Source organism: Sinohyriopsis cumingii, chromosome 10, assembly GCF_028554795.1.
Source record: "Sinohyriopsis cumingii isolate HCF-2022 chromosome 10, ASM2855479v2, whole genome shotgun sequence".
Classification (NCBI taxonomy): Eukaryota; Metazoa; Mollusca; class Bivalvia; order Unionida; family Unionidae; genus Sinohyriopsis; species Sinohyriopsis cumingii.
The window spans coordinates 42,457,939-42,482,092 of record NC_142970.1 but is presented as its reverse complement, the minus strand read 5'-3'; the positions used below and the strand labels follow the sequence as shown (position 1 = coordinate 42,482,092).

Below are 24,154 nucleotides of genomic sequence, written 5' to 3'. Positions count from 1 at the left end.
ATATTGCACCAGTTATCCACTGATAAAATAGCTAAGTATGAGTATTGTTATAACGGTCATAACGGTTTTAATGCACATGGATCTAACCACTTACTATTTTCATTACTGATGGTAACACAAGTGATAGGGTCTCCAGTTAGTTTTAATGAATCAGACACATAAGAAGTATACCAAATAATATGATTTCATATTGATATCATTGGGGACACTCGTTCAGTGCATTGCACTGTGATAGTTATGAGCCTGTGAATGTATCTGCAAGGTGCACAACCGACACTGGATAAGCATACATTGAATAATGTCAATATAAATCTGATCGCAAATATGATTAACAGAAGATTCTAAGAAAGTGATAAATACATATATGATTGTAGTTTACACTCTTTTGTGTCTGAGACAAGACATTGAGCCTCATACCTTGTCTCTTGAGACTAGCTGTATTGAACAAGTCTGAATCCATTTTTAACCGAGTTGAGCACCAACAAGAAAATCAGCTACCTTCAGTAGCTCTGCCATTTATAGAGACGACCAGTTTCAGTTCAATCTGTGCTGTGGATGATCAATACCCTGTTAGATCAATGCATGTTTATCTCAATGCCTTCATAGCTGAAAGGAAGGGATGGAGCATCTTTTCTTCCTTTTAATGGATCCATTGATATTTCGACTTCCACTATTTCATGGCAAATGTCATTATCATTTAAAGGACTTAACCATCCCTAACAGATGGAGAACCTTCTTGTATGCAACTAAATACAAGTGAGGTTTGAACTGACACTATTTCATTGGCTTTCTGACCCATTAGGTGTGTTCGGTCTTTCTTGTTGGGTCTTTTTGTTGACTTCAGGGTGAGGCGGGGGATCAGTGGTATACTAATTAATTCACTATGTTATATTGTAATCTACTGTTTATATCCAATATACGCACGCATATCTGTCCATCTCTCTAAATTCTACACTAATTTTTATCTATGTTGTTTCTCATTATAATTGTCCATTCAGAATATATATCACTCCATTATGTCTATTAGGTATCCCTTCGCTTAACTCGCCTTCTTGTATATCTCAGTCTGATTCTAATTTCTAACTACATCTTATCTCTGCTGTCCTGTTTTCTTTGTCTGTCCTGTTTCTGCTTTTCTTTCTGCTTTGTGTCCTTCTGCCTTCCGCTTTCTACCCCACATTACATGTTGCATCTATGTACAAATATTGTAATCACACACCCTTTTCCCACATAAAGAATATAATTGGCTAATCATTACTCGTCCCCCTGATCATACCATAACTAAATGGTGCTGAAACAGCAGGAATATGACCCAGTTAACCAGACATGTCATGATGCTGACCTGCTTACCCAGATTTGTTAAAACCTTCCTGAAGCCCAAACATTTGACTTGCTATTGATATGCCCTCACACCCAAATTACATTAGTTCCTATGATACTGGCCTAGTTACCCAGATTTATTCATGGTTCCTTCATGTCCATCTCTGAAATTCCCATATTCACACCCCACATATTACTAGTTAGAAACTAGATATCAGTACTGATATATATTTTACTTTTTCCTACACTAAAATCCCTTTTGTCATATGTACTAAGAATCCCTTTGGTCATAAGCTTACTTAAAAAATTATTATGTCACGAAAGCAAAGATTTGGCCATCAGATATTGCCTTCTCCTCCAATCTCCGCTCATTGCAATGTGACGCATGCCTTGCTTCTCTGGGACCCATAGTTGTGGCATAACGTATGGCCCAGAGAAAAACCAACACACAACAAAGAGGACCCCTCCTCCCAAAAAATGGTGTGTAAATTAAATTATTTGGTATCAGCTTAACATCAACCATCCCACCTAACTGTCAGATATGCAATACTAATACAATGTAGTTTTATTTGGAGACAAACTAATTTAAGCTGTGTAATGCTTACCAACCAATAATGCACAATGCCCTCCTACGTCATTATAATAGCATGTTGTAATTATTGTCTGTAAGAAAGACCATTCATTAAATGGGCATGCAAAGTGTATGGGTGGACTGTGTTCTCCACTCTAATTTTAGATTTTATTCAGTTTACTGAAGGTTTTGCAAATTAGAAAAAATGTATTGTTAAAATCATGTATGTGATGAGAGAGGTTAGAGTATGTAATAATGAGTGAATATGCGTCCATATATAAGAATTTATTATGTGTTTGTATTGACCTATTTGTCATATATTTTGGCCAGAATACTTATAAAATCTGTTTGGTCCTATTAGCCAAACTAATGTCCATGTTAAAAATATGCCATTGCAATTTGTCCTTTACATATCATCATATAAATATGCTATTTTGAAAACAAGATTTTGCATGATGTATATTTGATCATACATAAATATGGTGACCATATGACTTCCAATCATGTTAACACAGAAATCACAATGGACATTGCATTTTTTTTATTTTATGGCTACTTCTGGAAGTCATCTTTTATTGGCACTGTGCTTTTGCTTAACAAATTATAATGTTAGTTGGCCCGAAATGGAAATGTGGCCAACTGATATCCAATATGGCAACCATGGCAGCCATTTAAAAACATTTGTTTTGATAATGTATCCTCCAAAGCAGTCATGTGAGTATGTGGATTCCACCATAGTGTATATATACTTTTTATTCTCGATGTTGTATTTCTGATCCTAAATATGTTTCTTGTAAATCTGACTTCCAATATATCCAGCACTGCAGTTAATTTGACAAATGTTATCTCTCAAATCACGTATCGATAAGAAGGAAGACGTGGTTTTATGTTGAAGTTCAGGATTATTTTCTGTTATTAGAGTATTAGTCCCTTCTGGTGACTCTTGCTGCTGGATTATGTTATGATGGTTATGTGAGAAAATGTATTTTTGTTTGGTAAGAAACGGCCTTTATCCCTCTCAAGCTTATGGTATGCACCATAGACTCGCTCTCTGTTTAAATCAAAACCCACAAACTAGACAAAAAACACCGTTATGCAAATCCAATGGACATACAACTGAATATTTTGCTTCTTTGGTCTGAATAACTTAATAATCATTATAAGTTTCCCATAATGAATAAAAAAATCTCTTAAGAGTGAAATTTTCAGCAATACCACACTGCTTTCATCAGCGACTAGCTTCATCACGTATCACAAGCCATACAACGTTTTAAGATAATTTGCACACGTGAGGGATGAAACAAAAAAATATGGTATAGTTTATCATTTCAAATATAATGATTGTGCAAATAAAAACATCAGTGAAAAATTGTAGCAATACGAGACATTTCATCATTCCCAATCAAACCAGGGTCATCATATCTTTGGACATCACATGGAACAGGAAGATGAAGGAGGCGATTGCAATATGACAGTGGAGGCCAGCACTAAACAGGGATGAGGGGCTTGAATTACCACCCATCTAAACCAGTTTCCTTGTATCACATGACCATTAAAAATCATGTGATCAACAGTAGTTGCTGATGAAGGCAGTATGATGTTGCCAGAAATGTTGAACTCTGAAGGTATTTACATGCTGAGTATGAGAAATTACTAATAATCATTTGAACATCTTAGATATAGACACTGATGCTATGAACGTATTACTTAGCCTGTCACAGAATTAATGAATACAATTGTCCTTTTCTAGGGATATAGATTGGAAGAGGAGTTGTCTAATCTGAGTTTGGAAGGCTATGCATCAAAGCAGAAGGTCAAGCAACAACAGATCGGTGGTACTCTGTTTGGACCCAGCCTGGCTACACATGCAGCTGGTACTGGCTCTGGAACATCAGGTACAATATCTCTCAGAATTTTAATGTATTTAGCCAGTGTAAGTTTAGTGGAACATTTTAGAAATATAATGAAATATGTACTGTATTTGTTGGTTTTGGCAAAGATTCTGATTTTTGTTTTTACGATTATGAAACAAAGGTTAAATGTAATAACGTATGCATTTCCACAGAACATAATAAATGTTGTTGTCAGTTAGTAAATTGCTGATAAAAATGAAGTTGCAGTAAGAATCATGTACATCCATCATATTATCAACATCATCATCATCGAAATTTCTAGTATCATGTAACATGAGTTTTCACGATAGTTATGGTTGTATCTGCTGTACGATAAATAGGTTTTTCTATGTAGTTTTGTTTAGTAAACGCAGACTATCATCTAATTCATGTTTCTTTATTCATTGTAACAAGTACTGTATCATGCACAAGCCGAACACAACATGTCTATCAATATGGGATGACCTTTTTGCTTTTTTGGGTGGAAGTTGGGTGAGTCCTGGGATTTTATGTGATAACATAGTTATAGTCCTCAAATATGATACACCTCAAGCAAATTGCCATTTATATAGGGATCATGATGTGGGAGGTAATCCATTCCACATGAATTCCACAATGAAGCTACTGCAGTGGTTGGGTAAATACCTTCCGATCACCATAACAACTGAGTGGGAACATGTGCTTCTTTGTCATGGAGAGGGCTGATCGACTATATGGATTGACATTTGAAATACCCAATGAATGAAGACTACTCAATGATTTATATATCACATTAATTTGCAGTTGCACACAATTTAAATAATCAATTAGCTTTATGCCGAGTATATATTTGACAACAAAACATAATTTCAACAAAGTCTGTTATATGCAAGACATCTGGGTTTACAAAAGGTATTATTGACTTATATTCAATTTATCGGTCGGAGTTACCAAACACTGTCATCTCACCTCTTTAGACATCTCTGCACAAGCCTAGTAACAGCTTTCCTTTTTTAACGGGGATTTCCGAGGCTTATCCTAATATACTGATGGCCATATATAACTTATCGTGTGCATCCGTCTTTTACACTATGACACATATGTTATGTTAAAAATAAATACTTGTTAAAACTATTGTTAGTTATATTATAAAATTGGGCCGAATTGTCTTTCGAATTGTTTTATTTTCGGTCCATGTTGGGCCGAATTGTCTTGGGCTGAATTGTCTTTGGGCCGAATTGTCTATAAGTCGTATAGTATATACTTAAATTACTTGCATGTGACTCATAATCCGGCAACTGGACGAAGATGACGTGTCCATTTTTACGGTCATATGAGGTTTCCGTAAGAAATCGTGGCCTATAAGTTTCAATTAAGACGGGTTCCCACATAATCCATTTTCCCTATCTTTTTTATAGCTTATCTAATTTAATCTTCACAAACTCTAGCTTTTTATGAATTATTTCAGCTTGTAAGTCGACACAATCTTTAAAGTTAAAAAAAATTTCAGAGTTCTGCCCTAATATGCCTTTAACCGAATCTAATGCTTGCATAAGTTTATATAACCTTTTCGTCACTTTCTCATATCAATATCGTAATATTAAACTCGTCGGATGAGCAACAATCCTAAATGTATTATTTAAGCTGCTAGTTACAGAATACAACATTACATCCTTCGTAGAGTCTGCATAAAACGATAGGCATAAGGTGTTAGTGATTTGGATTTTTAATGTAGATTTTAAAAAAGTATAGTCATAGTGTGACAGTTTATAGTGATGTCTAGCACTGGGGCATCATGCCGCTGAAATGTAACATCGTGTCCCACCCAGTAAAATTATCCTGACACCATGCCGACCAGTTAACACTAACCTCCTTATGCTCACCCTGAGCGTAACACGTGGCAGCTGCTAGTTATTTTTTTATTAGTCCTTTGTATGACTGGGCCTGGGTTTGAACCTGCAACATGCCACATATGATTTGGACACTCTACCCACTAGGCCAACATAGCGGTCCTTACGTTTCCAGAGAAAATATGTGTGTATGGACATGTACATTTTGGTCACAAGTAGTCAAAAGAAAACGGACCTGTAGAGACTGTTTTACGCTATTCAATATATATTTCGTTGTGTGGGAAAATGTGAAGCAAACACATTAAAATTAAGGACAGGAATGAAAACATAAATCACTGCATTTCTCTTATTGTTTAAATATTTTAATAACACAATTAAACCCTTAATTTCTTTTTCCGTTTGTTTGGTTAAAAGTAAACTATTTTATTATAGTTACTATCATTAAAGTTTGCATATTTTGTGAAGCATGATTCTATGCTCACAAAAGCACGTGTGTAAATGTGTTTAGTCTTTGAGTATTAGAATACATTGTGCACTGTGTACTGAGCTGCACCAGCAGGTAAGTTCCATGCCATTCACTGGACGTCCACTATTACATAATAATGCTAATTCAATATTCAAATTAGGGCAATACAACTTAAGAGCCATGACATGGATATTCCGCGATGACCAGCTGTATCTGGTTTGTGATGAGTTTGAAAGGATAAGTCTACATTATGGGAACATGGATTCCATATAATCCACGATACGCATACTTTATGTAGAATCGTTATGAGTTATCTGGGTCCTTTGTACACTCTGCTTGCTGAGTGGACACTCTACTTCCATGCAAATGTCAGGAAAACCAACACTAACAATCTAAATTACACACACACACACACACACACACACAGTGTACACACACACTTCCAAGCAAATTTCAGGACAAACTTTACACACCAACAGTAATTAAATACATTTAAGTTTAAATAGAAAGTGATTCATTTTCATGATATTCAAACTCTCTATTTAATATTTTTGATTAATAGAAGAATTTATTGATCCGTGTAACTTAACATGAACATTTAAGCATACTATTAAGAAAGAGAAGACTCTCACTCTTTCTGTCAGACTAGATTTGTAATGTCCATTTATATATATATATATATATATATATATATATATATATATATATATATATATATATATATATATATATTATAGCAAAACAATTCTAAACAATATTGCAGTATTGATTTGTTTCCTTCTCTTTATTTCCTAGTTGTATAGTGACAAGAATTTACAATGTAAAATATAGTTCCCTTATTGTACCACAATGATCTCAATAACACTTTAAGGAATAAATACTACCAATTTGTGTCACAAGCAACACAGATGCTGCTCTCTGTGATACATCTATATATCTTTATTTATGTTGCAATTATTTCTCCGATGTATCCTCTGATTTACTAAACCGATGGATTATTGGTTAGATCATCCGCCTTGAATGTGGGAGGTCACGGTTTTGAAACGTGGTAGAGTCATAAAAATGATACTAACAGCTGTATCACTGGGTGCTCAGCATTAAGAGGTTAATGCTAGGACTGGTCGGCCTTGTGTCAGGACAATGCGACTGAGTGGAATATCATGCTTCATGGCTATGTCATGATGCTACAGATTAAACATCACTATAAACTGCCACACTGCAGACATCATAGCAATATGATTGAAAAATTGTTAAAATAGCTTTAATAAAATCCAAATCTATTTACTAAACCAATTTGATTTATCAGTAATTGTAATAGACACTGCAAATATAACTTGCTCATTAATATAACGTATTTTTGAAACTCAGAAACGGGAAATGAATTTTAGCTATGTTTGGTATTTTAGATGATTTGCAATGTGGAGATTAGTCTCATGCAAATTAAGAAGGGGGTAAAGTTTTCTACAAATGCGTGGGATTTATAACCATTCCTTGAGTCTTGAATTTAGTCATTCTTCCTTTGGAGTTTTAAAATTTTTAATACAAGATTTCAGCAGCAAAGTACTTGTTTTCTCTCTCTCTCTCTCTCTCTCTCTCTCACTATTTCTCTCTCTCTCTCTCTCTCTCTCTCTCTCTCTCTCTCTCTCTCTCTCCAGCTTCGTCTGGATACTCATTTTCAAACAGTCTGTCCAAGATTGTTTTGTCTAACTGACTCTAATCATTGACATTTATACCATGAAATGCACATATTTATACTGCCCATCTCACGTCTTTCTTTACTCTACTAGTATCCCCAGCTGCAACAGCAGCCAGATGAAATAGTAATTTCCACTATTTTATAAGTGGACTATTATTATTATTTTCACTTGTAAAAGCATATCAAGGCTGGGTGTGCGATATATAAATTTTAGTTGTGCGGTACCATGTGTGCGATATGGATCGAACACCAGATCTGACATGTAATACATATGTAATAAATAGCCTTACAGTGGTGGTTTTCATATAATCAATCGTGAGTCAATCAATGCAGTATTCAATCCATCAATCAAAGCAAACCATAAGAACAGTGGATACTAAATTTTAGGTAATATAGTACAGCCCACAAGCTCATCGAAAGGGTCTCAAAATTTTGGTGAGGGGTAATGGATCAATAAACATGCCGAGCGGCAAGTTTTGCTACCCGTATGACATCAAATGACAGCTGCAGTTTGATCTTTCTGCACCTAATCAGGTGCACTGGGCTGATGACTTGTATCTTCTGCAACATAATACCGTTTGGCTACGTTTGCAGTTACGCACAGACCATGGATGATGCCACCTGTCCACAGTAATTAGAAAGAGACCAGGTCCTCAGCCACAAAGGCGGCTTCCAATTTTCCCTGCTCTATGGCATATTTGTATAAGCTTGGACTGTTAGAGTGGCCCAAAACTGCTGGTGGTTGACCATGTTTGCGAGTATACAGAATCATTGCTACAACTCTTAGAAAAGAACAGTGTGCAGGTGTAGTGTGATGTGCCTGGCAACCACCACACAAAGGAATTGAAGGAGGGGTCAACTGTAATCTTGCTGAGCAGTGTTTTGGGCACCAGTGTACCAAGGAGATGCTGTATCCACAGCGACAAACATGGAATTGTTTGAATGGTTTTGGCAGTTACCAGCGTTTCTAGTTAAAATTGAAATTTGGAGGCATATTGTGAACGAATGCACATTGCAACAAGTTTTCCATTTGATCTGGAATGAATAGAGTTTTGTATTTTTGTCGATTCTATGAAATGTAGTGATTATGGACTTGATTTATATGTGACAATTCCACATGGAATACATCGGATTGAAGAAGCGAGAGAGAAGCGTGTTGACCGGGTGATCTAAAGCGCTCTCCATCACGGATCACTGCCATCTCACCTCAGTCTGCGTAAGTTTGAGTCTCGGGTTCGCCAAATGTGAATATGTGAGAAAGTTTGCCGGTAGCTTCTCGTGGGTCGGTGGTTCTTTCCGGGGTTGTCCTGGGTTCTGCCTCTACCATTAATACTGCACGCCATGTATAGCCTATTGTGCTGAAAATGGTGTTAAACCCTATAACAACAACAACAAAAGTTTATATTTGTGCCATTGAATGTTTGAAATCGTAATGTTTGAAAAATAACAAGTCTTTCAATTGCAATTGTCAAAAAGACGCTGTGGAATGTAATGCTTATTTTATTTTGAGTGCAGTAAGGAGGATGTATTATTGAACTTACATTCGAAAGTACAGTACAATTTCAAAATTTGTAATCAAGATTGAGAACATATGTCATGGCTCATGCAATTCGGATTTGCAGAACTAATAAAGTACATTTTGAGGAAATTCAGGATGTAAAACTGTAAGTATAGTTTTTGTCATTCGTATTACCAGCTAACAAAAACAGTTTATGCTTATCACTTGCATTTATTTGCAAGTACTCTTTCTGCCGTCTACTGTATATCATCATCATCATCATCATCATCAGTCTCATGACCTAGTGTGGTCGTTAAGGCGTGATGTGATTTTGATTTTTAACATAGCTTTAACAATTTTTCAGCCATATCGCTACTATGTCTGCAATGTGGCAGTTTATAGTGATGTCTAGCACTGGGGCATCATGCCGCAGACATGTAGCATGATGTCCCATCCAGTCACATTATCCTGACACCAGGCCGACCAGTCCTAACACTAACCTCTTAATGCTGAACGCCAAGCGAGGCAGTTGTTAGTACCATTGTTTAAGTCTTTGGTATGACTCGGCCGGGGATCGAACCCACGACCTCCCGCATCCGAGGCTGACGCTCTAACCACTAGGCCACCGCAGCGGTGGTCGTTCAGGCACTGTGCTGCTGAACATCTGACCAGTTCCCTCCACTTGTGCCGATCATGTGCCAATGTATGTGTCTCCCCAAAACTTTTCCTGGTCCATTCTGTGATGTTTTCAGTCCACTTTTTTCTGTCTACCTCTCCTTCTGCCACCCTGGACGCTGCCCTGTAGGACTGTTGTGGATAGACTGTTGACTCTAGTGACATGGCCAAACCATTTCAGCTTTCTCTTTTTGACGGTGGTGAGGAGGTCCTCATATTGGCCTACTTCGCGCCTGATGGTGTTACGCACTTCTTAATTTGTGATGTGGTCCATGTAAGAGATGCCAAGGATGGTTCTGTAGCATCTCATTTAAAATGACTGGATTCTTCATTGTAACTCTGCTGTCAGGGTCCATGCCTGACATGAGTACAAAAAGACTGAGATGACTAGAGCTCGCAATAGTCTGATTTTAGTTTTCAGACAGATATTATTGTCTCTCGAGATGGCTCTTAGCTTTGACATAGCTACCATTCTTTGTGCTGCTCTTGACAAAATTTCTGCTCTTAATCCCTCTTCAGTGATTATGGAACCAATATATTTGAACTAGCTCACTGTTTCCAATTCATGTCCTCTGACTTTAATCTTGGCTGAGATTTGTTTGCCACTATTTGCCATCAGTTTTGTCTTCTCAGCGCTTATCTCCATGTCAAATCTGGAAGATGTTTCATCCAGGTTCTTCACTAAGGTGGCTAGCTCGTCTTCACTGCCTGCCAGCCCATCAATGTCGTCTGCAAAGCGGAGGTTTGTGACGTTGCGCCCTCCAATGCTGACTGTCCCACAGTGGTTTTCCAGGGCTTCACTCATGATGTGCTCTAAGTAGATGTTGAAAAGCGTGGGTGACAGGAGACAGCCTTGACGCACTCCCGGTGTTGTCTCGAACCAGTTCCCCACAGCACCTTGGGCAATTACTGCACTAGTAGCCTTGGCGTACAGCTGCTTGATGGTATTGGTTAACTTTTGACCCATGTTATACTTCTTCATTGTGGCCCACAATGCCTCATGCCACTCTCTGTCAAAGGCCTTTTTGAAATCTATGAACATATGATAGATGTCTTGTTGGTGTTGCGAGTACTTTTTCGCACAGAACCCTGAGATTGATTATTTGTTCTGTTGTGCTTCTTCCACTCCGGAACCCGGTCTGTTCTTCAGCGATTATTTCTTCTGCTTGTGGTTTTTGTCTGTTCAAGATGATCTTCAGCAATACCTTACTAGCATGGCTGATCAAACTGATAGTTATGTAATTTTGGCACAGCTGGAGATTGTCTTTTTGGGAAGTGTTGTAATCAGTGGCTGGGTCCATTGTGTTGGCCATTCACCCGTCTGCCAGATCTTGTTGCAGATTTTTGTTAGCTCTTTCAATGATTCTCCCCCATTCATGATAAGGTCAGCTGGGATGTTGTCTACTCCAGCTGCCTTCCCATTCTTCAGTGCTCTTGTTGCTGACTCCGCCTTTTCTTTGAGAATGGGGAAGTCATCATTATTTGTGGAGTTTGTAACTTCAAGCACCTCTGGGTCTCCTGTGGACTGATGGTTGTAGAGTTCTTTACAATACTTAGTACATCTTTTTGAAATGTCATTTGCTTCTGTGAGGCCTTTCCCATTTTTGTCTTGAATGGTACTGACTCATTGTTGCTTCTGTCTGGTGAGGTCTTTCCCAATTTGGAATGCCTTTTTGCTGTTATTCTTTATCAGACTCTTCGCCATTTCATATGCACTTTTGTCCAATCCAATTTTGTTTTGATTTGCTTAAGTTTTTTCTGATATTTTTGTTTATTTATCGGTATTTCAATGCCCCAGTTGTGTGTCTGGTGCTTTTTAGTTCTTTTCGGGCATCACACAACTTCAGAATCTCTTCTGTAACCCAGAGTTTTTTCTTCGGTCGATGGAGGCCAATGATGTCCTTGGCTGTCATGACTGTGTTGAAGGTGTTTGTCATCTCATTGACATCACCATCCATCACAAGGAGTGGAGCAAATTTTCCTCCAATTGTGGCTTGGAATGACTTGCAAATGTTAGGGTCCTTCAGTTGTTCAAGGTTTAATTTGAGCCTGATGTTCTTTGGCTTGTAAATTTTCTTCAGCTTCACTTGGAAGTTCATAATCACGAGGTCATGATCACTACCAACATCAACACATGGGAATGTCCTTGTTTTTGCTCTTTTGATGCCAGATCAGTAACGGTTTTGAACCAGTATGTAGTCGATCTGGTTGTGATGGGTTCCATTTGGTGAGTGCCATGTCTAGCATCGTGTAGCTTTATGTTGTCCCAGGGTGTTGGCTAGTACTAAGTTGTTGTAGCTCGCGAAAACGAGCAGCCGTCTCCCTCTTTCAATGGTAAGCTCATTGCAAGAAGGTTCACAATGTTATTCCCAGTCTTTTAGAGCATCTTTGCCATCTTTGGCATTCCTGTCCACTTGGATGACGAGGATGTCTTTTTTACTGACCATGTTTAGAACACCTTGTAGTTTGTTGTAAAACTCCTCTATTTCTTCATCATCATGATCGGTAGTTGGAGCATAGACTTGGATAATTGTGATGTTAAAGGGAGATGCTTTCAATCGAATGAAAATGATTCTGCTAGATATGGGGCAGCATTCAAGGACAGATCCCTTGATGGCTTTGTTTACAAGGAAGCCTACTCCAATTATGGACTTGTCACACTCTCCACTATAGTATAATATATGCCCATCTTCGGTTTGGTGTTCTCCTAGGGATTTTCATCTAACTTCACAGAGTCCCACAATGTGCCATGTGTAGTGTTCCTGCTCATGTGTCAACTCTTGTAGTCTTCCTATTTGGGCCAGAGTGCTAATGTTCTAGGTGGCGATGGCAATGTTGTCTCTCCCTCTGATTGTATGAATAGTACCAGTAGCACACTTGTCACCTCCATCCTGGTGGACATCGGCAGGCACGGTCCTTGTTGACCCAGGCGACGACCGATCTGGTATTGTAAGCTCAGATTTCTCCAGTATTATCAGTGTGTCATGGGCAAATGTCATCTGGCGGAGCCCATCCCTCTCCAGACCACGGAGTTGCCAGAAGGGGATGTAGTACATCGTCCAGCTGCCTTAGGGTCTTCACTCCGGATTTTGTTCTAGGGTTTACTCCCTTAGCCTTGGGCTAACCAAAGCCGACCTGCAAGGCAGCAGGAAACTCATAGATGGGTGGGTGTGTCCATTTCCCGAGGAGATAAAGCATCTGCCACTGCCCTAGGATATATAGCTAGCCTAAATCTCAAACATTGTATCAAAATAATTAACACGGAATGTGCCAAAGCAGCTGATATGTTGCACTTCGCGAAACATCTGCTTTACTTCATTCAGAAACAAATTTATCAACCAAAACGTAAAGAGCTTACTAGACGAAGGTTCACGATTTGTTTACAAATCAAAAGTTCTAGTGTCTGCGTCCATTGTTTGTTTACAATAGAAAGTAGTTCCTTTATGAGTGCAGTATGAAGTTGTGTGCAAGTTTAGTAAAAAAAAATATTGAACAATTCTGACTATGCAAAGTTAATGGAGAAAAAATATGAGCATATAATAATATATGTTTAGCACTGAAATTGAAGGAATTAAGTGTAGGCTTGTGCATTATGTGCTGTAGGTTGTGCCCCGCCTCCTTACACACCTACCCATATGCATCCCTGTTCAACATGACACTTAATTTGAAGCTGAGTAGTCATTCCAACTATTTACTTATTTTATACATACGAAGTGTGCTTGGATTACATACAGGTCAACCTCACTTTGCCATTTGAATGTCTATGTGTGTTGTCCAGATTAGTTGATCTGACCGGAGCAGCACAATGGTTATCTTGCTACTGCTTAAGGTATGCACATCACTGAACTTGGGCCATGTTTTAGTGTTTATATATGACAGGCTTTACCTGAAAAGCCCGAATTTCCTGTTTTGAAGGCTTCCCTGTTACCTTGGCCCTCTGCTGGTGGAGCAGTGTCACAATTGGAGCAAGAACCTAGGTTGGACGATTAGAGGTAGTCATCTGCAGTCTTGTATTGTTTTCTATAGTAAACCTCTGGGTAATCTACTGTGTGTTGCAATTACAAAGCCTACATGCCAGCCTGCTCCTAACATAGATGACAAAATCACCTTAGGGGCTACAGTGGACACCAGAACAAAACCAATAATCACTAATTGCTGTTGCTTCCTTTTTATCCCTGGAATGAAAAAAGAGACATATTAATGTTTGATATTCAAAGAATGGGAGAGGAGTGATTTTTTTCAAGTTTTGAAAGTGTCTTTTGCATTACTCACATAGGACTTCTAATCCTAATTTCTAATTGTGGGAGACCATGAGCATATTGACAGTCATTTTTAGCCATCACAGACTGGAAGAATCTTGCACAGATTAGATACATATTTCTTTATTAGGGTTTTAAAAGCCTCATCCTTGGCACATTTGTCTTCACCAAAATCTTTGTAGTAGTCAGCATGCTCACTACAGCAGACAACTTGAATGCCTCACAGCTCTAGCCATTCGAGAATATTGAGGGTACTATGTAAATCTCATCCTATATAAGAATGGAATGTACTTTTGGACCATACGTTCTAGCATTTTATTGTCATTCCAGTAAATTAAGTTGTGCATGGATATATTTCTAATGTACAAATACAGCACCTGTTTGCAATATCTAATGCAAGGAAGTGGGTAATAGCAATAGGGTTGCAGTATTGAAAGACAACAATTACATGTTATCACACAGGCTCCTTCAATGTTGTGATATGAAGGCACTCTGTTTCCAGGGGATGATCATCACAAGGAGTCTAGCACATGTTCTTTTGCCGTTAAATATGAACCTTGGATAAAGCTTTCCTTGAGATCCTTACACTTAAGACAGTATTATTTAACATCAGTAAGGAGAATGAGTGAGATTCATGCCTTTTTCAGTGGCTTTCGTCATGTATAATTTTCATTGGAAACTATGATTTATTTTCTGTTCTTTGTCAAAATGGGCATAATTTGCCTTTAATAGTTCCATTCCTAGACTCAGTCATATCTGTGTTGTGGATGAACAAGATAGGTTTATTGGTCCAGTTAGGGCTGGAATATAATGATGCTACCTCTCAATGGTTTCTCTGATAGTTTGATGGCCACCATTTACAGATGGATTCATCTCTATCAAGAGAGCTTATGTCACTAGCTGAGATGGACCTTTCTTTCAATTAAAATGCACGATATTAGGGCCATTCTACTTCATGTTCCGACTTGAATCACTCTTTTTTGGGTTATATTATGATAGATACCATCTCATCATTGCATATTTGATCTCTGATGAACAACAATAAAGGTATTTATTTATTGGGTTGAATCATGACAGCACAGTAAGCCACCAAGCAATCCACAAGTTTAAATTAGGGAATACTGCTGTTGCAAGGGTAATAACATTACGTTTCTCATGCCATATTTTGTTTGATTTTAATCAGCATCCCTCCTAATGGAAAATTCACTTCATCAGCTATTACAGTCCTCACCCTCCTTGATTTGTCTGCAGCATTTCACACAATAGACCATGATATATTACTTCACCATCTCCAGCATGTATTTGGCATTCATGATACAGCTTTACTGTGGTTCAAGTCCTACTTAGTCAACAAGACACAAATTGTATCTGCAAATGGAATACACTCCAACCCAGTTGATCTATGTTGTGGTGTTCTTGGACTTGTTCTCTTCATTCTGTACTCTCAGTCTCTCTCAAGTGTCCTAGATCATCATGCAGTGTCTCATCAATTGTACGCTGATGACATGCAAATATACAAAACTAGCCACCCAACTGAAGTTGATGCTACCATCCAAGGTGTAGAGAGGTGCATTTCTGATGTGAAATCATGGATGACTTGTAACAAGCTGCAGATGAATGATGTTAAAACTGAGGCCATTCTGATCACAACACAAAGACTTTCTGATTCATATCCTTTACCTAAAGCAATAAATATCAGCAACGGCAACATTAAATTCACACAATCAGTACGAAACCTAGGTGTTACTCTGGACAGTACTCTCACATTGCACCAACATGTCATAAACATATGCAAGGCTGCATATCTTGAGCAGAGAGGCATCAGCTCATTTCGCAAATATCTTTCAGTTGATGCCACTAAAACACTTGTGTGTTCATTAGTACTTTCAAGACAGGACTATTGTAACTCAGTTCTGTTGGTTCATCTCAATATCTACTCAGAAACTTCAAAAAGTTCAAAACACAGCTGCTTGGGTCATACTTAGAGTACCACGATCCAAGCACACCTACCCGCTGTTCTGTACCCATCACTGGCTATCAATTCGATCCAGAATCAAACACAAAATTTGTTCTCTGTGCTACACTTCACTGTCGGACTGTAGTCCAACATACCTATCTGACCTCACCAGTGTGTACACATCAGCACGTTACTTGCGCTCCTCTTCTGACAATTGTATACTCATTATTCCAAGTATGAAAACAAAGTCATATGGACAGCGTTCTTTCGCATACCAGGGCCCAGCAAAGTGGAATGAATTGCCCACTGAACTTAGACACAAAGACACAGTGATCACATTCAAGAGGGCTCTCAAAACTCACTTATTTCGACAGCAAGAGCAAACTTAAAGACCTAATAATGTTTTCTACCTGAAATATTCTCAGCATGTTTTTTTTATTGTTTTTTTAACGTTTTTCTAATTTCATGTTGTTTGTTTTTGTAATAATATTACTATGTTTCTTATCTTATAGGTGTTGTCTAAAGTTGTAAAGCGCTTAGAGCTTCTAAAGATCAGGCGCTATACAAAGTCCTCATTATTATTATTATTTTATTATTATTATTATTATTATTATTATTATTATTATTATTAAGATATTGGTAATATTGCAAATATTTTTTTCATACTCTACTTGTGTAGCCCTAATGAAAGCCAAAAGAGGAAAACATGAATAAGGAATCAACCTAAAATCATATTCATTTGGATTTAGTCATTAATTGGAGAATGAAATATTAGCTTGGACTGGAGACAAAAGAAAAGCATTGGATTAGTAAAATATAAGTATTACATGATTAAAAGTAGTATTACACCAGAAACATTGTATTACTGGATCCTAAAACTCTTTTGACAGTCCCCCATAAATTGCTAATAAAGAGTAAATATTTCATTATGGAATTACAATCAAAACTAGCCAGACTCCTTTTTTAATGTTTTCAGTGCAAATATTTAGTGGTAAATAGTACCCAGGTTGATTGTTTTTTGATGATTTATTCTAAGCTCATTTAACAATTACATCGGAGAGAATGCTTGTTACTATTCATGTTGATAAGCATACTGGAAGAAAATACATTAGGTATTTTACCTTTATAATCCAGTAAAATACCCATATAAACTGTTTATCTGTGACACTGGCCTCGTGGCACACTACTGCATGGGTCATTGCATTTTTCCTTGTATATCAGTGACATTATGATAGAAAATGATTGAGAAATTGCATTTTTTAAAATATAATTGTATATGTAACAAAACAATCAAAACCCAGGAGGTTGTTAAAATAATGCAGAATTACATTAATACAGTAGGAAAGTATGCTCGAAAATGGGGCATGTGATGTCAACCTGAAAAAGTTGCTCCTTAATGCAAATGAGAAGAAAAGACTACACACATTTGTAATATTCTGTAAAACGTACTTAAGCAGAATATGACATTAAAATTAAATAATTTAGGAGTCACAATTACTTGTGATCTGAAACAGAATGATCCAGTTCAACAATGATGACCAAGTAAATCTTACATTAGGCCTGTTAGGATGTAAGTTATCATCTTGTTCACAACTGGTTTTCAAGGATTTATTTTGGAATGGTTTAGAATATGATGGTACATTTGGGACCCCCATTCACTGTTTTTTCAATATGAGCTGGACAACCTTCAAAAAGAGAGCAGCCGGTTTGTTACATCCAATTATGACTAAACTCCAGAAATTATAATCTCATTGTTGAAGAAGTTGTCGTGGCTGCCATTAGACAGAACAGCAGGCTGGAGAACAAATTAATATTGTTCTACTAAGTTTGAAAAACCTGGCTTGATCAAACAAAAAATGTCCTTTCTGAATGGTTGGTAATAAATGCTGTCCCAAAAGTCACTTGTCATCATGATAACCATATAATACGTTTGTATAACACATGATGGGCAGTAGAGAACCATATAATACGTTTGTATAACACATGCTGGGCAGTAGAGAACCATATAATACGTTTGTATAACACATGATGGGCAGTAGAGAACCATATAATACGTTTGTATAACACATGCTGGGCAGTAGAGAACCATATAATACGTTTGTATAACACATGCTGGGCAGTAGAGAACCATATAATACGTTTGTATAACACATGATGGGCAGTAGAGAACCATATAATACGTTTGTATAACACATGCTGGGCAGTAGAGAACCATATAATACGTTTGTATAACACATGATGGGCAGTAGAGAACCATATAATACGCTTGTATAACACATGATGGGCAGTACAAGCAGCACTAGCCAAACAAGACTGTCACAGTGAACAAGTAGGCATGGATAAGTACATCGTGATGTATGTCATAGTCTTTTATGGCACCCCTCTGCAAAAGGGGCCGTGTAGTGCATAACATGAGATTACCGGTAAGTTCCAAAATGTGAATGACAGTTGTACACAACTATAGTAAGTTAATCTTTTAAACACATTGTAAATTAAGTACAACAAAATGAAATACAACATGTAGAGATGCTACATTCTGCAAAATAACGTACGAATATAATTACATTATCATACCACTATGGCTACAATTGCAAAAACAGGAGGGGATAATCATAGCGAACGATCAAATCTAATGATTAGCTCTATCAGAATTACAATTTTTGTCATTGTGGCTTATTTTCCATGTCAAATAATTTTTAGCAACAGACTATTTTGCATGATTTGATTAAAATGTAAAATATTTTTTTTCTTCTACTAAATGATGTTTTATACCAATTTTGACAATAACTATTGCTGAATGCTAAATGTTTCCTGGTGTGTCCACAGTTTATAAGTTCATGTATACTTATGTCCCTATTTTGCAATACATGTGCGCACAGATACACACACAATGCATTTGCAACAGGGATTGGTACAACTGAATATGGACATACATAAATGTACTGAAGCCAAATACATCTTGCTTAAATGAAACATGAAAGACTTTTAAAACTGGGTCATGGTGAGTCAACATTTGTATTTTATTGTAATACAAGTTTTCCTGTCTATTTGCTTCCTATTTTGCCTTAATTCTTTTGATACATTTATATTTGTTTCTATCACAGAAATGACAACTGGGTGGAATTACACAGTAAAAAACCTCATTGAGGCATGGCCGTCAGTTGAAGAGCATAGTTTAGAAGAGCTTACTCCAGGAATTATTTTACCTTTCTTTGAGAAGGAAAGACTTTTGTCTTCAGAAGAAAATGAAAAGATGCTTAAACTGAGAAGAAGACAAATGGCAGAAAAGCTTCTTGAAAGGATCAAGACACAGCTTCCTGAAGCATTTTCATCTTTAGTTCATGCCTTGAATGAAACTCAGCAAGACCTAATAGTGCAGGGATTGAGACATCAAATCGAAAGGAAACATGATCCACAACCCATGAGCCATGATCAAGAAACTAATGGTATGGCCATATCTGGTAACAAAGTGTAAACCAGCTAGCTTGTATGTTAACAGTCTGGTACTTAATAATGTTGTTTCTGTAATGAGATGTGGTGGTGGGGTTTGGAAAGACTTATCATAAAGGCACATATTTATAGCCCACTCCTATGTTTATTATTTGAATAATTTGATGCCTTACCGTCTACTTCAGTGAGAATGAAAGGCACGGGGATTGTATCTTTTAATATTAAATATTCCATTTGTAGGCCCATCTAATGTTTAATGAATATAAATAATGAAATAGTAACAAATACAGCATTAACTAGATTACATTATGTCTTCCTCCTTACCGAAATATGTACTGTATAGTCTTGACAGGCTATTGCAACTTTTTTATCATAGGTATCGCAAACACTTTTTTCAGATTCCATAGAACGTGTACATCTAACCGTTAAGAAATCCCTGGTTCTTGTAGATTACTTGGTACAACATAAGTTTCCATTTTCTCTCTCACTCCACAGACATCGCCGTATTCTTTCTCTTATGCATGAGAGAGAGAGAGAGAATTTGAATAAAACTATGTCCCATGTTTAATTCATTTCGAAGATACTTGATATATTTATTTTATTACATCACTAATGATTGATCAGTGGAAGTTCATCACAGATTTAGAGAATATAGAAGCGATAACCTACTGTTGAAACGTAAACTAACATTGATACATTGTTTATTATTGCACCATGGGTGGATCACAATTTGATATACTAATATTCGTATATGAAATTTGTTTGATACCAACACTTTAAAAGGCATGTTATTTTTAATATATATATATATATATATATATATATATATATATATATATATATATATATATATATATATATATATATATATATATATATATATATATATATATATGTGTGTGTGTGTGTGTGTGTGTAGCATTGTTTTGAAAGAATTGCGAAGGGTAGAGTAACTTTGCATGGGAAAAAGGTTTATTATTTTATATATTCAGTGTTGATCAGCAGCTCACACTTCCACATGTTTGTTTATTATCATTTATTATTTAGTTGACAACGGCCAATGCACATTAGTAAAATATTATATACCACCATGTAATCTTTCCATGCCATATTTAAACTCCATATAGCGTCAGTCTTTCTTATGGAAATTGTTATGCAGATGAAGAGATGAAGGATGTTTCAACTGGTGCCATTGCTGTCATCCCTTGATAAGTTGGATTACTGTATTAAAAGATCATTTAACATTTCTGTCACATGATTATATATATATATATATATATATATATATATATATATATATATAGATATAGATATATATATATAGATATATATGAATCTAACAATGGACTATATTAGGTACCGCAGGGTATGCATCTTAATATTCATCCCTTGGTATTCGTATTCTGCTTTCAAGTGGTAGGTAAATGTTTAACACTTGATTTTGAAACAAAATCTTACATTATCACTTAATTGAATTGGCACTGTATAGATTGAGCTTGCATCAAAAGTAAACATGTGCCAAATAATCGGCAAAAGAATATGTATGTCTGATATGAACAAAAATGGCGTCATTGAGGAAATGTCATCGCCATGTAAGTATTTCTCAAAAATGATCGAAGATTTCGAAATATATTTCAGCAATGGTGACCAGTGTAGTCTACTACACCTTCACATTGGAGATGTTAAAGGATGGAATCATACTGAATGATGCAGAGTCAAAAACTAGAGCTTACTTGGACAAGGGCCGCATAATCTTTGACCATTGCATGAGATCACAATGTCTGATATGGAAAGCTGGAAGTGTCATCATATGTCTTAAGCCACTTGGGAGCCTTACAAAGGAGGGATTAAGATTTTTCTGTGTTCACAACGGAATTAAAAACTTTGTATCAGATTTGTTAACGAGAAAGATAATATTCTCATCTCTTCCTGAGGGTGAAATGATTGTACATGTTCAGGTGCATTGTTACAATGAAGACCCAAATTTTGAAGGTAAATACAAACCTGAAAATGTACCTGCACTTAGAATTGAATATGTCTTGCCACATTCGATATTTATGCATAATAAGCGCAACATTTGGATTTGACCCCTCATTATTATTGTCTTAATATGTTAATAATGTTTGAAAAATCAAAATTAAAGTCAGTCCCTGGCAGTGCTTATGCTGTGTAGGTAATGTCATAACGAAACAGTGCGTGTGTACTTAGTCTTGAATTTATCATTATAAACTTGGGGAACTTAAGATTTCTAATTGGTAACTACAGGAGCCAGTAAAAGCAAAGAAATTAATTGCAGTTGATTGTAACAATGTGAACTTTATTAAGCATTATGGCCGACATGTTACTTATAATTTGTATATTGTTCCAGTGTAATGTTTGTCCATAATTCATTTATTTCTTAATGAACTTTTAAGGTTTTACCTCCTGTTGATAGGAACTTCATCAAAATGATTTTTAAAAATTGTTTCTTACTCACACTGATTAGCAATGTTAAATTGTATTCATTCCTTTCATATTAAGGTGCAGATGGACCATGCAGAGACTATACACCGTTGAATGTGCAGGCCAGTTTTACAGTCACCGATAATCCTGAGATGATTAAAAATAATTTAAGTCGTCAGTATGACACCTTCCTGGAAGAAATTGAGCCATTGCATTTCAAGGACACATTTGTATCCAAGGAAATTTTGGACAATTTATTTTTTGAAGGACTCAAAAGCCTTGAACAAAGACGGAAAAGAGCCGCTCGTTTCCTGGAAACAATCATAGATAAAGGCAACAAAGCATTTGCTGCTCTTGTACTTGCTTTGAGAAACAGTGGATTGGATAAACTTGCTAATGATCTGTGTACTGTCCAGGAGTGTTCATCGCAGTTTGGAGATGAAGGTTCATAGCATTTTTAAAATATAAAATATACTCCAGGGAATATAAAAATGTTTTGGAAGGAAGTCAGAAAAGATGAATGTCACTATCTTTATTCATTTATCCAATTTTACTAACTGATGTAACATAAATGTTTAGTAAATTACATTCCATACCCAAACGTACCTTTAGGAAGTATAAAGATTGCACATTCAATGCCAGGGCTTTATTAATGATGGGCATGACTGTCTGAGGTGATATTTTAACCTATCAGACTTTATTTGGAAGAATACACTTGACAAAGCATAGACTATATAAATATATTAATTTAAGATATGACCAGGGAACAAATTAATTCAGCAAAATTGCATTAGGTTCCAAACACTAATAGAAGAGAATATGTAACTGAGAAATACAATATCATACAAAAATACATAAACCCTCGCGAGCTCTTAATATGTTTAGTATCAGCGGGATACTTTAATAGTAGTGGGATACTCGTATCATTTACATTCAAAGCATGCTGCTAGGTTATATATTTATATAAAGTTGGCGGTTCTGCTTTGTTTTCAAATATTTTATATAAATATAAAAGCAGCTTATAAACCATTGTGCATATCATTAAACTCCTTACAAGTTCATGGTGTACATGACTGAACAGCTTATACACCACTGTTGTACTTGATTCAACACCTTACAGGCTTTAGGTGTATGAATGCATGTATAGAGAATTCAGAATCAATCATACATTAAACTCATCGTAACTTAGTCTTGATTGTGTTATTTACTATAGGTCATAAAACCAGTGCAACTAGGTATTTCGTTGTTTAATATAGGGCAAGTGGATTATAGGTCGATTGAAGTTGTGCAGATGGATTGGACAACCCATCCACAAGAGCCTATGCTTTGCGCATCCAGAATGAATGCCACAGTCAGAAAAAATGACGGTAATGTTAATCTTTTTTTCTATTGTTGTGCGATATAATGATTTCACACGGCCAATCATGTGTAAGATATGGGAAATTTAGTGTACTCTAAAAGTGTGTACCCACCTTTTAACCATTTCAATATTGATTGGTAGGTTTCATTTATTTTATAAGACCTGATACCCTTGAAATTTTCACTATGAGTATATATTTTCTATACTGTAAAATAAAATGATTTTTTTTACATTAACCCATCTTCGTTTAATTAGATTTCTATGCAGGTTATGCATTTGCATTGAAACATTGAAGACCCATGGGTATTCGTTCAGATTGTCACTTCCTTTAGCACATAGACTTATTTTTATCACATAAATCAAGTGTTCCTTCTATCATCCGTATTCCATATGGGTCCTCCTTTTAATTTTGTTTATGTATTTCAATGAATATGTAGTTGCATAGTATTTTCTATGGGCCCTGAGTGGCCAGGTGGTCTAAAGCGCTCTCCGTTACGGATCACTGCTATCTCACCTCTGTCTGTGTAGGTTCGAGTCTCAGATTCGGCCAGTGTGGGTATTTGATAAAGCTTGCCAGTAGCTTCTCGTGGGTTGGTGGTTCTTTCAGAGGTTTTCCCGGGTTCTTTCTCCACCATTGATACTGGCCGCCATGTATAGCCTATCATATGCTGAAAAATGGTGTCAAACCCTACAAAGAGAGCAAGAACAACACCATAGACCATATAACTGCAAAAGTGTA

The 24,154-nt window shown here is 36.5% G+C and overlaps 3 protein-coding genes across 5 annotated transcripts in view; all 3 read left to right on the top strand.

Moving 5' to 3' along the window:
* LOC149789932 (uncharacterized) overlaps positions 1 to 24,154 on the top strand; it is a 475,016-nt gene that overhangs the window by 43,074 nt on the left and 407,788 nt on the right. The gene's annotated exons all lie outside the window — the stretch shown is intronic.
* LOC149789934 (uncharacterized) overlaps positions 1 to 24,154 on the top strand; it is a 593,258-nt gene that overhangs the window by 493,044 nt on the left and 76,060 nt on the right. The window lies entirely within an intron of this gene.
* The window catches only part of LOC149789936 (uncharacterized), a 70,320-nt gene that overhangs the window by 8,266 nt on the left and 37,900 nt on the right, over positions 1 to 24,154 (top strand). For both annotated transcript variants that reach the window (XM_089972009.1, XM_089972010.1), the window contains exons 2-6: positions 3,642 to 3,786; positions 19,268 to 19,609; positions 21,252 to 21,605; positions 22,134 to 22,499; positions 23,312 to 23,422. In XM_089972009.1, the coding sequence (XP_089828135.1) occupies positions 3,642 to 3,786; positions 19,268 to 19,609; positions 21,252 to 21,605; positions 22,134 to 22,499; positions 23,312 to 23,422 (1,318 nt within the window). The remainder of the gene's footprint in view (positions 1 to 3,641; positions 3,787 to 19,267; positions 19,610 to 21,251; positions 21,606 to 22,133; positions 22,500 to 23,311; positions 23,423 to 24,154) is intronic.